Source organism: Cyprinus carpio, chromosome B5 (genome assembly GCF_018340385.1).
Source record: "Cyprinus carpio isolate SPL01 chromosome B5, ASM1834038v1, whole genome shotgun sequence".
Taxonomy (NCBI): Eukaryota; Metazoa; Chordata; class Actinopteri; order Cypriniformes; family Cyprinidae; genus Cyprinus; species Cyprinus carpio.
In genome coordinates, this window is record NC_056601.1 from 4,688,825 (window position 1) to 4,703,723 (window position 14,899).

The 14,899-nt window shown below is 37.6% G+C and overlaps 2 protein-coding genes across 2 annotated transcripts; both read left to right on the forward strand.

The window, feature by feature from the left end:
• The first annotated feature begins 907 nt into the window (after positions 1 to 907).
• On the forward strand, positions 908 to 3,894 carry LOC122137426 (charged multivesicular body protein 1b-like). The gene is made up of 8 exons (XM_042723743.1): positions 908 to 1,081; positions 1,664 to 1,761; positions 1,915 to 2,061; positions 2,156 to 2,224; positions 2,348 to 2,455; positions 2,556 to 2,599; positions 2,993 to 3,065; positions 3,162 to 3,894. Exons 1-8 carry the CDS (start codon positions 1,066 to 1,068, stop codon positions 3,204 to 3,206), a joined length of 600 nt encoding a protein of 199 aa, XP_042579677.1. The 5' UTR covers positions 908 to 1,065; the 3' UTR covers positions 3,207 to 3,894.
• Positions 3,895 to 8,262: 4,368 nt separating this feature from the next.
• LOC122137427 (cyclic nucleotide-gated cation channel-like) lies at positions 8,263 to 14,878 on the forward strand. Its single transcript, XM_042723744.1, is given in 7 exon segments — positions 8,263 to 8,502; positions 9,991 to 10,101; positions 10,179 to 10,352; positions 10,496 to 10,603; positions 10,900 to 11,006; positions 12,675 to 13,880; positions 13,883 to 14,878. Coding segments are annotated over 7 exon segments (2,079 nt in total). The 5' UTR covers positions 8,263 to 8,341; the 3' UTR covers positions 14,095 to 14,878.
• The last annotated feature ends 21 nt before the right edge of the window (positions 14,879 to 14,899 follow it).

Consider the following 14,899-nt stretch of genomic DNA (forward strand, 5'->3'; position numbering starts at 1 on the left):
TTTTTTTTATTTTACTTTTTACAAGGTTTTTATTTAATTTTTTATTATTATTTTTTTACGCCATTATTACGAAAGACCGAAAGGCTGTTATGTTTTAAACAAGGAAGACAACAAGAAAGCCTCTCTGAAAATCATCTCATGTGATCATGTAATAAATGGTAATGTGTTTTCACTGGTGAAGACTAAGCATTATAAATAGAAGAGATCATAAGTTGAATCTGAGTTTGGTTTGTGGTGTCAAAGGCTGTGTACAAAAATAATTTTTTTAAACATTGGTACATCTCTCTTTCTCTCTCTCTCTTCTCTTCTGCTGTGTTGTCCCTCTTTCTCGCTTTTGTTTTTCTCTTTATTGCACTATTTTGGAAAGTTGGAAAGCACCCTCGCCATCCAACCCCTTAAACTGCTTGTCCTCACCTGTTTGAAAGATGTTTTTCCCAGCCGAACAAGATACAGCAGCATTAACCTCCTCAGGTTCTGTTTTGTTAAGAAGGAGTTGACTAGATGAGTTCATTTTGTCTATTCATTTACTTTCCATTCCTCACTTCTATTTTTTTTTTTTTTTTTTTTTTTTTTTTTTTTTTTTTGTATCATGGATCTGTTGTCATATTGAGATAAAGCCGCGATCTGTTCAGTGACAATAATAGTGAAGATGGTCAAGATGTTATATGTCATAAACGTTTTTGTGTCCTTTTTCTACACATTTTGGATTGTTTTTTATAATAAAAATGTAAAACTATAATAAGTCTCTGCCTGATATCTCCCAGCCAAAATGACATGAATGTAGATAAAACTATGATGTTTTATTATTATTATGAAATATATTTAAAAAAAAAAAAAATGGAACTATTTTCTGTTTTGGCCGTGACATCACCGCGATCGCTGACCTGAGCGCATGACTGTGACATCACTCTAGTTGTTTGGAGAAGCCGGAAGTGAATTCAGAAAAACAGAGAGGGGGACAGTTAGTGATCCACACGAAGAGCTTGGCAAAGACTGAACTGAAAACTACTGCCGTCTAATCGTCACACTTTCTCAAGAAGCACCAGCCAGCAGCAGAACTGGATCATGTCCAGCATGGAAAGTATCCTCGCGGACTGGAGCGGTCGAGCCCGATATACACTTTGTCGATGGAACCATAATCACTTTTACTCAGAGTTATTTATGGGTTTAACTTAGTGTTGGCAATATTTCAGTATATACCAAAAGGTCGGGTTAAATTATATAGCCGTTATATCAAACAACGCATCTGCGAAATTATTTTTTCACGTCAGGAGGGTTAATGGATTTTAGTATGTAGCGTAGTTTATCGATTTAAATCGTAAATTTAAAAAAGGGCGTGAGCTCCTCGTACTGTTTTTTAATGTCAGTCTGTATAGTTAAAAGTGATTATTTTGGTAATAGCGCTTTCAAAAACATCGTAAAATTCCGCCAGGTGACGTAGAATTACGTAATGTCTCCGCCTGTGTGTTATTTAGCTGAACAGCTTGTCAGACTGGTTAGTTCAGTTTCGAGACGGTGTATATTGTTTGTTTATAATGTCATTGTTACAGTGTTGAGGTGTGTAATGTGCATACTCTTTAAAGTCTGCTGAAGGTATCACATAATAACACGAACACTGCGGTTCTTTTAAAAAAAGAAATCTTTCCTTGACATTTGACTTCAGAGAATTTGTTTAACCTCAAGTTTGCAGCCAAAGAACTTCAGCGGAGTTCCAAGAAATGCGACAAAGAAGAGAAAGCGGAGAAGGCCAAGGTCAAGAAGGTAAGCAAAACCAAAACATACTTTTCCACTGAATGGCATTTAAACACTCTATCCACTGAATTAAAGTAACCATCCATTTTCTGCCGCATGTAAAATGTATTGCTTTGGTGACTGGTGTCCTAATGAACCACTGCTCATGTCTGTGTAACTTAGGCAGTCCAGAAGGGCAATATGGAGGTTGCCCGGATACATGCGGAAAACGCCATTCGCCAGAAAAACCAATCAGTGAACTTCCTCAGAATGAGCGCAAGAGTGGATGCAGTGGCTGCGCGTGTACAGACAGCAGTCACCATGAACAAGGTACACTAACTGCTTGTTTTTTCTTTTTAAACTAGACATACCCAAGTAATTATCCAGTAGATTTAACGGTTAACTTTTGATTTTGATTCTCCAGGTCACCAAATCTATGGCTGGGGTGGTGAAGGGCATGGATGCAACCCTGAAGAGCATGAACCTTGAGAAGGTGAGACGACGACTTCTTTGTTCATGAAGTATTTTCATTGAGCAGCTCATAAAAACAACTGCGGTATTCTGATTTGTCTAGATTTGACTGGCAGTATTAATTCCCTGTGTTCTGATTTGCCAGATTTCAGCTCTAATGGATAAGTTTGAGCATCAGTTTGAAACTCTGGACGTACAGACGGCTCAGATGGAGGACACAATGAGCAGCACCACAACACTCACTACACCACAGGTGATACATACACACGCTTACTACAGTGACCTCACTGTAGGTCAGATATACACTGACATAGTAGTTGTTTTGCCTTTTGTGACACTGTGCTGTGTTTTAGGGTCAAGTCGATGCTCTGATGATGGAAATGGCGGATGAGGCCGGGTAAGAACATTTCAAATGATGAGATTCATTTTTTTTAAAGTAGATATGATAATGCACACACTACCATTCAAAAGTGTGAGGTCTGATGTTTTTGAAAAGTTTTTTATGCTCACTAAGACTGTATTCATTTGATCAGAAATACAGTTAAAAAAAAAACATAATATTGTGAAATATTATTAAAATGTAGAATAACTGTTTTCTATTTTTATACAGTTTAAAATGTCAAATTTTCAGCATCATTACACCAGTCTTGGAGTGTCACATGATCCTTCAGAAATCACTCTAATATGCTAATTTGGATATCAGACTATGATTCAGTTATTGATTTAAGAGATAATAGCCACCAATATTCAGTTTTAAGATAAAAACCAATGTTTGTACTTGTGTGTTTAGGCTGGACCTCAATATGGAGCTTCCTCAAGGTCAGACAGGATCAGTGGGAACCAGCGTAGCGTCTGCAGAACAGGTATTATAAACACACACATGCTTGAATATAGAAATTCGGACAAACTCATGTCAGATATGTACTCTTATGGTTTTATATTTGTCTTTGTTACTATAGGACGAGCTCTCTCAGAGACTGGCCAAACTCAGGGACCAGGTTTAAGGAGAGCCGGGTGTGTGTATGTGTATGTGAAAGAGAGAGATTGTGTATATGCAATTTTGTAAGAAACATATCCCCCTGGAAATATTGACCTCAGTTGTTTAGTTTTCTTTTTATGCAGTTGAGGATGGGTGTGCAGCTTTCATTATTCACAATAACGCACAGGGAACTCAATTAGACAAAATTACAAATGTCACATGGTCACCTGGTTAGTTCTGGGGTCCTGCTCTGAACTCAGTCAGTAATAATTGAATTAAAGACTATTATACATTTCTTTGTAATAAGGCTTGTTTTATTTGCGTTAATTTTTTAATACCTGCTTGTCTTGATGTCAGACAAATGTAGAGTAAAACTGACTTCTGTTTCTTCCTGCTGCACACATGGTTTGCCTCTGCTTCAAAGGATTGTGGGAATTTGACATTTAAAATGCATGTGATCAAAATGATGATTTGAATAAAGTCTCATCATTTTGTCCAAAGCAGTGAAATCCCCACTTTATCAGACTATTTATGTCTTATGTATTTAGAGAAACACTGATCTTTATGTTCATTTATTTTATTTTGGTTTATCCAAAATGTAAAAAAAAAAAATGCTTTTGGCAATGTACTACTCGATCAGCTGGCACAAATGACAACACACATATATATATATCTATTTGTGTGTGTATATAAATAAACATTTTGCAAACCCATTTCTCTGTTTATGACTCTAAGCTATTTATTAGGGAAATCTTTTTTTTTTTTTTTTTACAAGGAATCAGCTGACATGCTAATTCTCTGATATTATGATGATACTGGTTTTCAGACTTGGTACATTGACTGTGATTGGCCTGTTGGGCCTTGAGTCACATCAGGGTAGCGATTTCATTGGCCCATTGGGCTCAAGGGGTTAGAACAGGGATAGGTTTTGATGATTTTTGATTGGGTCCGTTGGGTTCAGAGTTAGCAGGGCTGAGCAGCTGTTTCTGGTACACTGAATCTAGAGTCCAAGGAGAAATGAGCTGCTCAGAAACCAAACAAAAAATATTAATATAATTTCCCATTGGAGTCTTACCTGATTTAGTGTGGGTAAATATGCACCTGTAAATATGCACACATTTATTGTAGAAGAAAACACATTTAAAACATTTTTAATCAATGTAAAAAGTTGTTGTATTTGCAATTTTGTTGTGTAACAAATATATTTAGATATAGGTGCATATTTAGATACAGGTGCATCTCAATAAATTAGAATGTCGTGGAAAAGTTCAAATTGTGACACTCGTGTATTAAATAAATTCAGTGCACGCAGACTTAAGTAGTTTAAGTCTTTGGTTCTTTTAATTGTGATGATTTTGGCTCACATTTAACAAAAACCCACCAATTTCAACAAATTAGAATACTTCATAAGACCAATAAAAAAATAAAATTTTTAGTGAATTATTGGCCTTCTGGAAAGTATGTTCATTTACTGTACATGTACTCAATACTTGGTAGGGGCTCCATTTTTCTCTTGACAATACCCCATAGATTCTCTATGGGGTTCAGGTCTGGTGAGTTTGCTGGCCAGTCAAGCACACCAACACCATGGTCATTTAACCAACTTTTGGTGCTTTTGGCAGTTTGGGCAGTTGCCAAATCCTGCTGGAAAATGAAATCAGCATCTTCAAAAAGCTGGTCAGCAGAAGGCAGCATGAAGTGCTCCAAAATTTCTTGGTAAACGGGTACTGCACTGCGACTTTGGTTTTCAAAAAACACAATGGACCAACACCAGCAGATGACATTGCACTCCAAATCATCACAGACTGTGGAAACTTAACACTGGACTTCAAGCAACTTGGGCTATGAGCTTCTCTACTCTTCCTCCAGACTCTAGGACCTTGGTTTACAAGTGAAATACAAAACTTGCTCTCATCTGAAAAGAGGACTTTGGACCACTGGGCAACAGTTCAGTTCTTCTTCTCTTTAGCCCAGGTGAGACTCCTCTGACGTTGTCTGTGGTTCAGGAGTGGCTTAACAAGAGGAATACGACAACTGTAGCCAAATTCCTTGACACGTCTGTGTGTGGTGGCTCTTAATGCCTTGACCCCAGCCTCAGTCCATTCCTTGTGAAGTTCACTCAAAAATTCTTTAATTGATTTTGCTTGACAGTCCTCATAAGGCTGCGGTTCTCTTGGTTGGTTATGCATCTTTTTCTTCCACACTTTTTCCTTCCTCTCAACTTTTTGTTAACATGCTTGGATACAGCACTCTGTGAACAGCCAGCTTCTTTGGCAATGAATGTTTGTGGCTTACCCTCCTTATGAAGGGTGTCAATGATTGTCTTCTGGACAACTGTCAGACCAGCAGTCTTCCCCATGATTGTGTAGCCTAGTGAATCAAACTGAGAGACCATTTTTGAAGGCTCAGGAAACCTCTGCAGGTGTTTTGAGTTGATTAGCTGATTGGCTGATTTTTTGTTAAATGTGAGCCAAAATCATCACAATTAAAAGAACCAAAGACTTAAACTACTTCCGTATGTGCATTGAATTTATTTAATACACAAGTTTCACAATTTGAGTTGAATTACTGAAATAAATGAACTTTTCCATGACATTCTAATTTATTGAGATGCACCTGTATAAAGGAATTTTTACATTAATTTGTGGAATTCCAAGATCATTTAATTCATCTTTCAGTGAATTCATCTAATCCATTTAGTTCATCTCTGTGTCTGTCAAAGGTGCATCTAAAATTTGCACCTCTTCTGTGATCATTGCATTCAGTCCGAACGTCCCACCTGTCTGTCACCGTTGTAACAGGCTGAGCCAGAAAGTGTTTAGCCAGTATGGAAAAAAACTGTCACAGAAGTGCAAGGCAAAATTTAAAGACTTCATAATAATACACAAAGACAGAAAACAAGGGTAAACCCTGGCAGTGTTTTTACAAGATGGAGGAATTTGAAGTAATGAAAACAGCTCTTGTCCATGCTATTTTGCAACTGTGTGCTGTTCAGAGTCAAATTTTTTCTCCTCCCATTCTCTTTTGCCCTGCCCCTGCATACCCAGCCTTCTCTCTCTCTACCTCTTTTGCTAGAGTGACTTCCATGCTAGAGATGAGAAAGTGAGATGGTATGATCGATCATAGTATTATTCTATTTACACAGAATACATAAATAGAGAACTGTACTTTTCTAGTATGAAGATCAGGATTGAGCATCAGGATGTAGTATGGACCAACATTCCGCAGTTTTTTTGGGATCCTAAAGAAGAGGAGCCGCTGAAGGTGAGTCAGGGAATTTGTCTTAGATATGCAAAAAGTTCACTCTTATTTCTCATACGTGAGTTTATATACACACAATTTATCATAAACAGATTTTTCTTTTATTATATAACATCGGTTCATTAATTTGAATAATTTATAATATTATAAAATGTATGTGTTCTTCACTGTATTTATAATATTTTATATTAAAATGATATTTTATGTTTTCTTAAATTCTTAATATGTATGGCAAATTGCTTTTTTCATTAACAAATATTTAATTCATGAAATGTGTCTTTTAAGAACAACGTCTTTTTAGCTCAGTAAAATTATATATATATATATATAATCAATATAAATACTTCCAAAGTGTTTTGGTTAAAAAGGACAATAATCTGTACATAAGATAAAACTAAAACTCAAGGAGTGTGTATGTGTGTGTGTGTCTTAAGAACTTGTGTTAGCAACCATGATTTCTCATGAGACATTAGCTCTGTGTGTTTGTCCTCTGGGAAGAGTTGTGTGTCACTGTGTTCTGTGTTTCTTTAATGATGAGACAATTAGCAAAAACATTGTTAACATTCATCTAGACATGGCACCATCCATCCATCCATCAGTCCCTAAAGCTGTTCCATCATTAACCATGAGATCATTCCTCAGTCCGCTTTTGAAGCAGTAGTTATTCAATCTCTCACTCTGCCTCTCTCCCTGTTCTGTCTATATCTTACGGTAAGCTGAGGTGATCGTCATAGTGACCACATTCCCAGGTGAGAAGTGTTTGCTGGTAACTCCCCTGAATCTGCTGTCCCTCTGCACTTCACCACTGACTCCATGCGCTCCTGAGAAGTCTGAAGGGCCATGTCCTGCTGACATCTAGCGAGCGTCAGTGGAATGTAATTGCACATGCAGTGACGCGATCACACTTACGCCTTTGGGGATAAAATTTGACCCAACTGGGGATGTCCACAAAAATTAGCTAACTCAAAATATCCCTTTGAAGACTATAATGTTTTTAAAAAACGGTTCATAAAATACATAAACATTGGTTTCATTATTATTGTTTTATATATTTAACTTTATATAAAAGTTGTAATCTATGGCAGGTAAAATAAGTATTGAACATGTCACTATTTTTCCCAGTAAATATATCTCTAAAGGTGCTGCTGACATGAGATTTTCACCAGATGTCAGTAACAACCAAAGTAATCCATACATACAAATAAAAAAAAATAATAATTTCAGAAATTAAGTTTTGTTTAATAAAATGGAATTACACAAGGAAAAAATATTGAACTACTGAAAAGCCTTTGTTGGTAATGACATCTTCAAGACGCCTCCTGTATGAGAAACTAGTGGCATGCATTGCTCAGGTGTGATTTTGGCCCATTCTTCCACACAAACAGTCTTCAAATCTTGAAGGTTCTCTGTGCCTCGTCTATGAACTCTGATCTTTAGTTCTTTTCATAGATTTTCTATTGGATTCAAGTCAGGTGATTGGTTGGGCCATTCTAGCAGCTTTATTTTCTTTTTCTGAAACCAATTGAGAGTTTCCTTGGCTGTGTTTGGGATCATTGTCTTGCTGAAATGTACACCCTTGTTTCATCTTCATCATCCTGGTACTGTAGCTGTTGGGACTGAACCAGCTAATATTAATTTCCACTGACTATAGGGGCAGGATTCCATTCTAATTACTGATAGATTTCAGATGGTGTCTTGGCTTTCCATGCCTTTTTGCACCTCCCTTTCTTCATGTGTTCAATACTTTTTCCCTGTGTCATTCGATTTTATTACACATAACTTAATTTCTAAACTTATTTGTTTTGTTTTCTTTGTATGTATGTATTACTTGGGTTGTTACCGACATCTGGTGAAAGTTTCAAGTCAACAGCACCTTTAGAAATATATTGACTGAGAAAAATGGTGACACGTTCAACACTTATTTTACCCGCTGTAAGTAAAGTATGTTGTGTGCACAGTATGACGGGCCAGTCGGCTGCTGAGGGATCTCCCTGCTCTCATCGACTCTCTGTGCAAACTCAAGAGGACGAGCAGGACCGAGCAGAGAGTGTGCTCAGCAGGTCAGTGACTGTGTGTAGGCTTGTTTTTCCATCTCTGCAATGATAGTAAAACCATGGTGGTGACCTAGCTTGTGGTCCTCATGAAGGAAGTGTCATAATGGGACAAAACTGCTTCAAAAATCTACTTTTTTTTACTTTATCAACACTTTATCAACAGCATTGTTTATATGCTGTCATTTACCTCAAAATTGAGCTGTTTGTATCATAAACTTTAAACCACTAACTTTACAATACAATCTAATCTTCACTGCCATCTAATATTCTTCTAACTTTACAATCTATATAAGGATATAATTTAAGTATGTGACATAACTGAATATTAACATAACTAAAATAAACATTTAACTCATTAATTTATGACTAATTCATGTGATGTAACAAAACACTACCATTCCTACACACAAAATTGGTTCTTTAGCAGTTCTTTGTGATAGTTGAGGTGCTATATAGCACCACTTACTGGTTCTATGGCTCGTAATCATAGGGAACCAATTTAAGTGCTATAGGCATATAGCAAATATATAGAACCTGCAATGGTTCTTTAGCGGTTCTTTGGGGTGGTTAGGGTGCTATATAGCACAGTCTTCAAAGATATAGGTGCTATGTAGCACTTAAAGTGGCTCCCTTATGATTACCAGCCAAAGAACCACTTTTAGTGCTGTTTAGCACCATTTGTTTTTAGAGTTGGGGTCTGTAAGATGTTTTTGTTTTTTTCCTGAAAGCAAGTCATGCTGTGAGCATGTAGGAAATATTGCTGTAGGAAATTTTGCTGCTGCAAATACAACATACATGAAATAATCCCTATATTGCATACATGAAGCACCTCGTAGCAGATCTATACAGGTGGAGCTGGGGAAGGTGGAGGGTTTCTGAAGCAAGTTGCAACTGTTGCAGCAAGCACTAGTCCTAAATTTGAATGTTGAGCAGCGAGCTCATTGGCTACCGATATAGGAGTGAACCAATCAGCTGTGCCATGTGATAATGATGTCATTAGGTCAGACTGAGTTAGACCTATTGGACTGCGCCATCTAGAGTTTCATGCCAGAACTCTGTATTAAGCAGATCAACTGTTATCAACATTGATAATAATAAGAAAAGTTTTTTTGAGCATCCAATCAGCATATTAGAATGATTAGATGAAATTACATTTTAAAATATCTTAAATTGTAATAATATTTCACAATATTGCTGCTTTACTGTATTTTTAAAGTGAGACCTCTTTTAAAAACATTCAAAATCTTACTGCCCCCAAACTTTTTATTGGTAGTGTACATTACTGCTGTTTTTCTTTGTTTTACTGACTTTGAATAATATTTTCAAAATGTAGCCACACATGCTGTGAATATAGCCATATTTAACACAGTTCATTGAGTTATCCGTGATAATATATAATATGGTGTGAATATGAATCCTCAGTATATTGCAAATCAACTGTAAACACATTTCTTGCTTACATGTTCTGTCTCCATCTTTCTGTTATTCTCTCAGGTCTCAGTCTGCGTGTGATGACACCTCGTCTGAGCTGCAGCGAGTAGCTGCCCTAGAGCCTCAGGATGCACCATCCAGAAACTCCTTTAGAGGAAGAGGAGCCCTGTCAAGGTTCAGCATCCATACAAACATGCACATACACATTCTCACGTATGTCTGGATAACAGCTTTCTCTCTCGTGTTGCCAGGTTGGTGAGTCTGGTGGTGATTCTGAGAGACTGGGCACACAGGAGTCTGATAGAGGAGGAGGAGAGACCCGATTCCTTTCTAGAGAGATTCCGGGGACCTGAAGTACGAGCTCCACCCAGTCGAAGGAGCAACAACCAACCAGATGCCAATGGAAACACTAAGGGAATCACAAAGTAATATTACAGTCATGACACAGATACACTTTTGTTTATTTGTCTTTTTTTATGCAATGTCAGATGGACATTAAAAGCAAATAATCTGCATATAGTCTGAATAAATTTGATAACTTGCATTACAAATTTGTGTTGTTTCACAGGAAGCAATGGGAGACATTTATAGTTTCTCCCTCTGATGATATTTACTACTACTGGCTGTTCTTCATCGCTGCTGCTGTGCTTTATAACTGGGTACTGCTTGTGGCAAGGTGCGACTTTTCACCTAGTCGTTCTCCTTTACATATTCATCATTACACTTTATTAATGTGCACTTAATAAACCATTAAGAGAGTACAGTCCCCTGTGTTGGCGTGTTTGTTTTCTGGCGTAACTAATTGCTAAAATGTTGCAAGGCTCTTTTGTTACGCCTGTCAGTCTTACACAAACAGAACAGCCCTCTGAGACCCCTGCTTGACTAACTGTACAGATGTGTGTATGTGCTGATTATCTATTTACAGTAGTTATGGTTCTCATGTTCTTTCTGCTTCTTCCTCTGTTTGTACAGAGCATGTTTTGATCAGCTGCAGACTGAGAATCCTGTTGTCTGGCTGGTGTTTGACTATTTGTGTGACGCTGTCTACATACTGGATTCATGTATGCGGCTAAGGACGGGTATATATACACACATACTCAAAATTCCTGATTTATACCACACATGATCCCAATAATTAGATTAATTTAGTGAATTTAGTAACTCATTTCAAAAACATTATTTAGGAAATCAGGCTTCATATTATCATTGCAAAACGTTGTGTTGCATTGTATTGGCCAGGAAATGTAATAAATTGCAGTTATACATTTGATCAGTTAATGGGAATTGAACCCATAACCTTGGTGTTGCTAGCTCCATGCTGGACTGTATGAGCTACAGGAATACAAGGAAAAATCAGTGCTGAACACAAATAAAATGCAGCTAACTATATAAGTTGCATTTTAACTAATTGTGACCCTGGACCACAAAACCAGTCTTAAGTTGCTGGGGTATATTTGTAGCAATAGCCAACAAAACACTGTATGGGTCAAAATTATTGATTTTTTTTTTTTTGCCAAAATTCATTAGGATATTAAGTAAATATCATGTTCCATGAATATATTTTGTAAATTTCCTACCATAAATATATCAAAACTTAATTTTTGATTAGTAATATGCATTGCTAAGAATTTTGTACAACTTCAAAGGTGATTTTCTCAGTATTTTGATTTTTTTGCACCCTCAGATTCCAGATTTTCAAATAGTTGTATCTCTGCCAAATACTGTCATATCTTAACAAACCATACATCAATGGCTTATTTATTTTAGCTTTCAGATGATGTATAAATCTCAATTTTGAAAAATTTACACTTAAGACTGGTTTTGTGGTCCAGGGTCACAATTTTGAATATTTTAAAATAATTAAGTTTTAAAAGATAACCCTTCCCAAATATTTTGTTCTTGACATCAAAGGCTGCACATCAAATCAATATTTTTAAAATCAGTATGTTGCCTCTAGTTCATGTAAATTATGCTGCCTTCATGTGTTAATTCCCACTTATGAAATCATGATTATAGGCCTGTCGCATTCAAGTGCTTTGTTGTCAGAAATAACAAAATATAATATCCCACTGGTTGACAATCATGTGAACATTCACCGTGCTATAGATAGTCAGATTGCCAACGATTCTGGAATTTTGGTCAAATACATGCTTATTTCGCAGCAGCAATAGTTGTCCCCTCCACCATGATTAAAGTATCAAAATTATCTCCCAGTAGTAAATATGATGTTATATATTCCTGCTCGTATTTGCGATAATTCTGATAGCATGTGATGGCAGCATAGATGTGGCTAATAGTACAATATTTGACTCAGTGTTTGTTTCATGAGATCACTCTTCTAAAAATTTTTTATGCATTTACAAAGTTGTCCATTTTCCTATTCAGGCAAAGTCATGTAAAACAAATTGCATTTTTGTTGGGCTAGCTCGTGTTTGGCATGAAAATGAAGATTCATCTTATGGACATTTTTGTTTATTATTATACAACAGACAATTTATTGAATAAATTGTCTATTGCTATTGTCTAGTGTTCCTGTGGCTCAAGGATAGAGCATTGCGTTAGCAGCGCAAAAGGTTGCGCGTTCGATTCCCAGGGAACACATGTTAGGTAAAAAATGTTAGCCTGAATGCACTGTAAGTTAATGTAAATTGCTTACAGCATCTTGAAGGCTGGCCAACTTGCAGATTGATTTTGGTATTCTTTGTGTTGTGGCATTGCCTCTTAAAAAGCATTTTATGCCCTCCCAGGTTACCTGGAGCAAGGACTTCTGGTGAAGGACTTGGCGAAACTCAGAGACAGCTACATTCATACCTTTCAGTTCAAACTGGACGTTATCTCCATCCTCCCCACAGACCTGGCGTACATCATCTTAGGCATCAACACACCACAGCTACGCTTCAACCGCCTCTTGCGCTTCTCTCGTATGTTCGAGTTCTTTAATCGGACGGAGACGAGAACCAACTACCCAAACATCTTCCGCATCTGGAACTTGGTTCTCTACATTCTGGTTATTATCCACTGGAATGCCTGCATCTTCTATGCCATCTCGAAGTCTCTAGGTTTTGGCTCAGATCAGTGGGTTTATCCCAACATCTCATCCACAGAGGAAGGAGCTCTGAGGCGGAGCTACATATACTGCTTCTACTGGTCCACACTGACACTCACCACCATCGGTGAGATGCCACCACCCGTACGCGACGAGGAATATGTGTTTGTGGTGTTCGATTATCTTGTTGGAGTTCTGATTTTTGCCACCATTGTGGGTAACGTGGGTTCCATGATTTCCAATATGAACGCCACACGGGCAGAGTTCCAGGCACGGATTGATGCTATTAAACATTACATGCACTTCCGCAAAGTCAGCCGCCATCTTGAGACACGTGTCATCAAATGGTTCGACTATCTGTGGACGAATCAGAAAGCAGTGGATGAACAGGAAGTCTTAAAGAATCTTCCCGACAAGCTACGTGCAGAAATTGCTATCAATGTTCATTTATCTACTCTAAAGAAAGTGCGCATCTTTCAAGATTGCGAGGCCGGGCTGTTAGTAGAACTGGTTTTAAAGCTGCGCCCCCAAGTTTACAGTCCTGGCGACTACATCTGCCGAAAAGGAGACATTGGAAAAGAGATGTACATCATTAAAGAGGGAAAATTAGCAGTTGTTGCTGATGATGGAGTGACACAGTTTGCATTGCTAACGGCTGGGGGTTGCTTTGGAGAGATTAGCATTCTTAACATTCAGGGCAGTAAAATGGGAAACCGCCGGACAGCTAACATTCGCAGCATCGGCTACTCTGACCTCTTCTGCCTTTCAAAGGACGACCTTATGGAGGCCGTAACCGAATACCCAGATGCACAGAAGGTTCTGGAGGAGCGTGGAAGGGAGATTCTGAGGAAGCAAGGGCTTCTGGATGAAAGCGCCGCACAGGGAGGGCTGCTCGTCATGGATACTGATAGAAAGTTGAACGTCTGGAGAGCTCGCTGGATGTTCTGCAAGCACGATTTGCACGGTTGCTCGGGGAGTTCACAGTCACTCAAAGCAGACTGAAGCAAAGAATCACAGGGCTTGAGAGACAGCTGTGTCACACAGGCCTTGGTCTTGTTTCAGATCAAGAGATTGACTCTGAGAGTAATGGTAACTCGCCTCGAGCCAACTCGACTAAATAGATGTGTGCCTCTATGTCACAGGATTTTATTTCTGCACACAAATTCACATTTAAAGACATCTGCTCGTTCAAACACATTCCAGCAGCCTCCAGCTTTTAGACTTGGTTTTTCCAAGTATTGCCTTTAATAGGGGTTTTTAAAGGAAGACACCATATTTAATTTTCTTTAAATAAAAATTAGGTTACGAGGGATGCTGTAGCGTAGTCCTTCGACGTATATACCATCAGTGTTGTTATTGTTAACCAAAACTGTTAAATTAGTTATTTTCACTAATTGAAATGATGCTGAAATAACATCCAAATTCATCCATCCATTCTCCAAACTATTATATGTAGGGTATTAAATTAAAACATGACATGAAAAACTTGATTATATTTTTATACATAACATTACAACCCATTGAGAAAAACGTTTATTTGTTCTAACTGTGTATTTATTGGATGAATGTTCTATTTACATTTTTTTTTCATTAAAAATTCTCTTAGTTAGACTTTTTTTGTTAATAACAAACTGTACTGCACATCCACCCCAGAGCCTTGTTTACTTTCGTGAAAAAAATTAAATATGGCGTTCTTACCCAAGACAAATGCTGTTGACAAGTCAAAATATGTATTGATAAACTGTCCTTGTAACATGTTGTGTTCATAATAGGCTAGTCGCATGTGCACAATAATATATAGGCTACAGAAAAATAACAGAATGTATATTCTTTATAATTACCGTGTGGTCTGAATGTAAACCCTGTTTGCATCTCCGTGCTCAAATAAAGCTGATATGTTGTTGCCCAGCAACAGTCGTCTCTGCA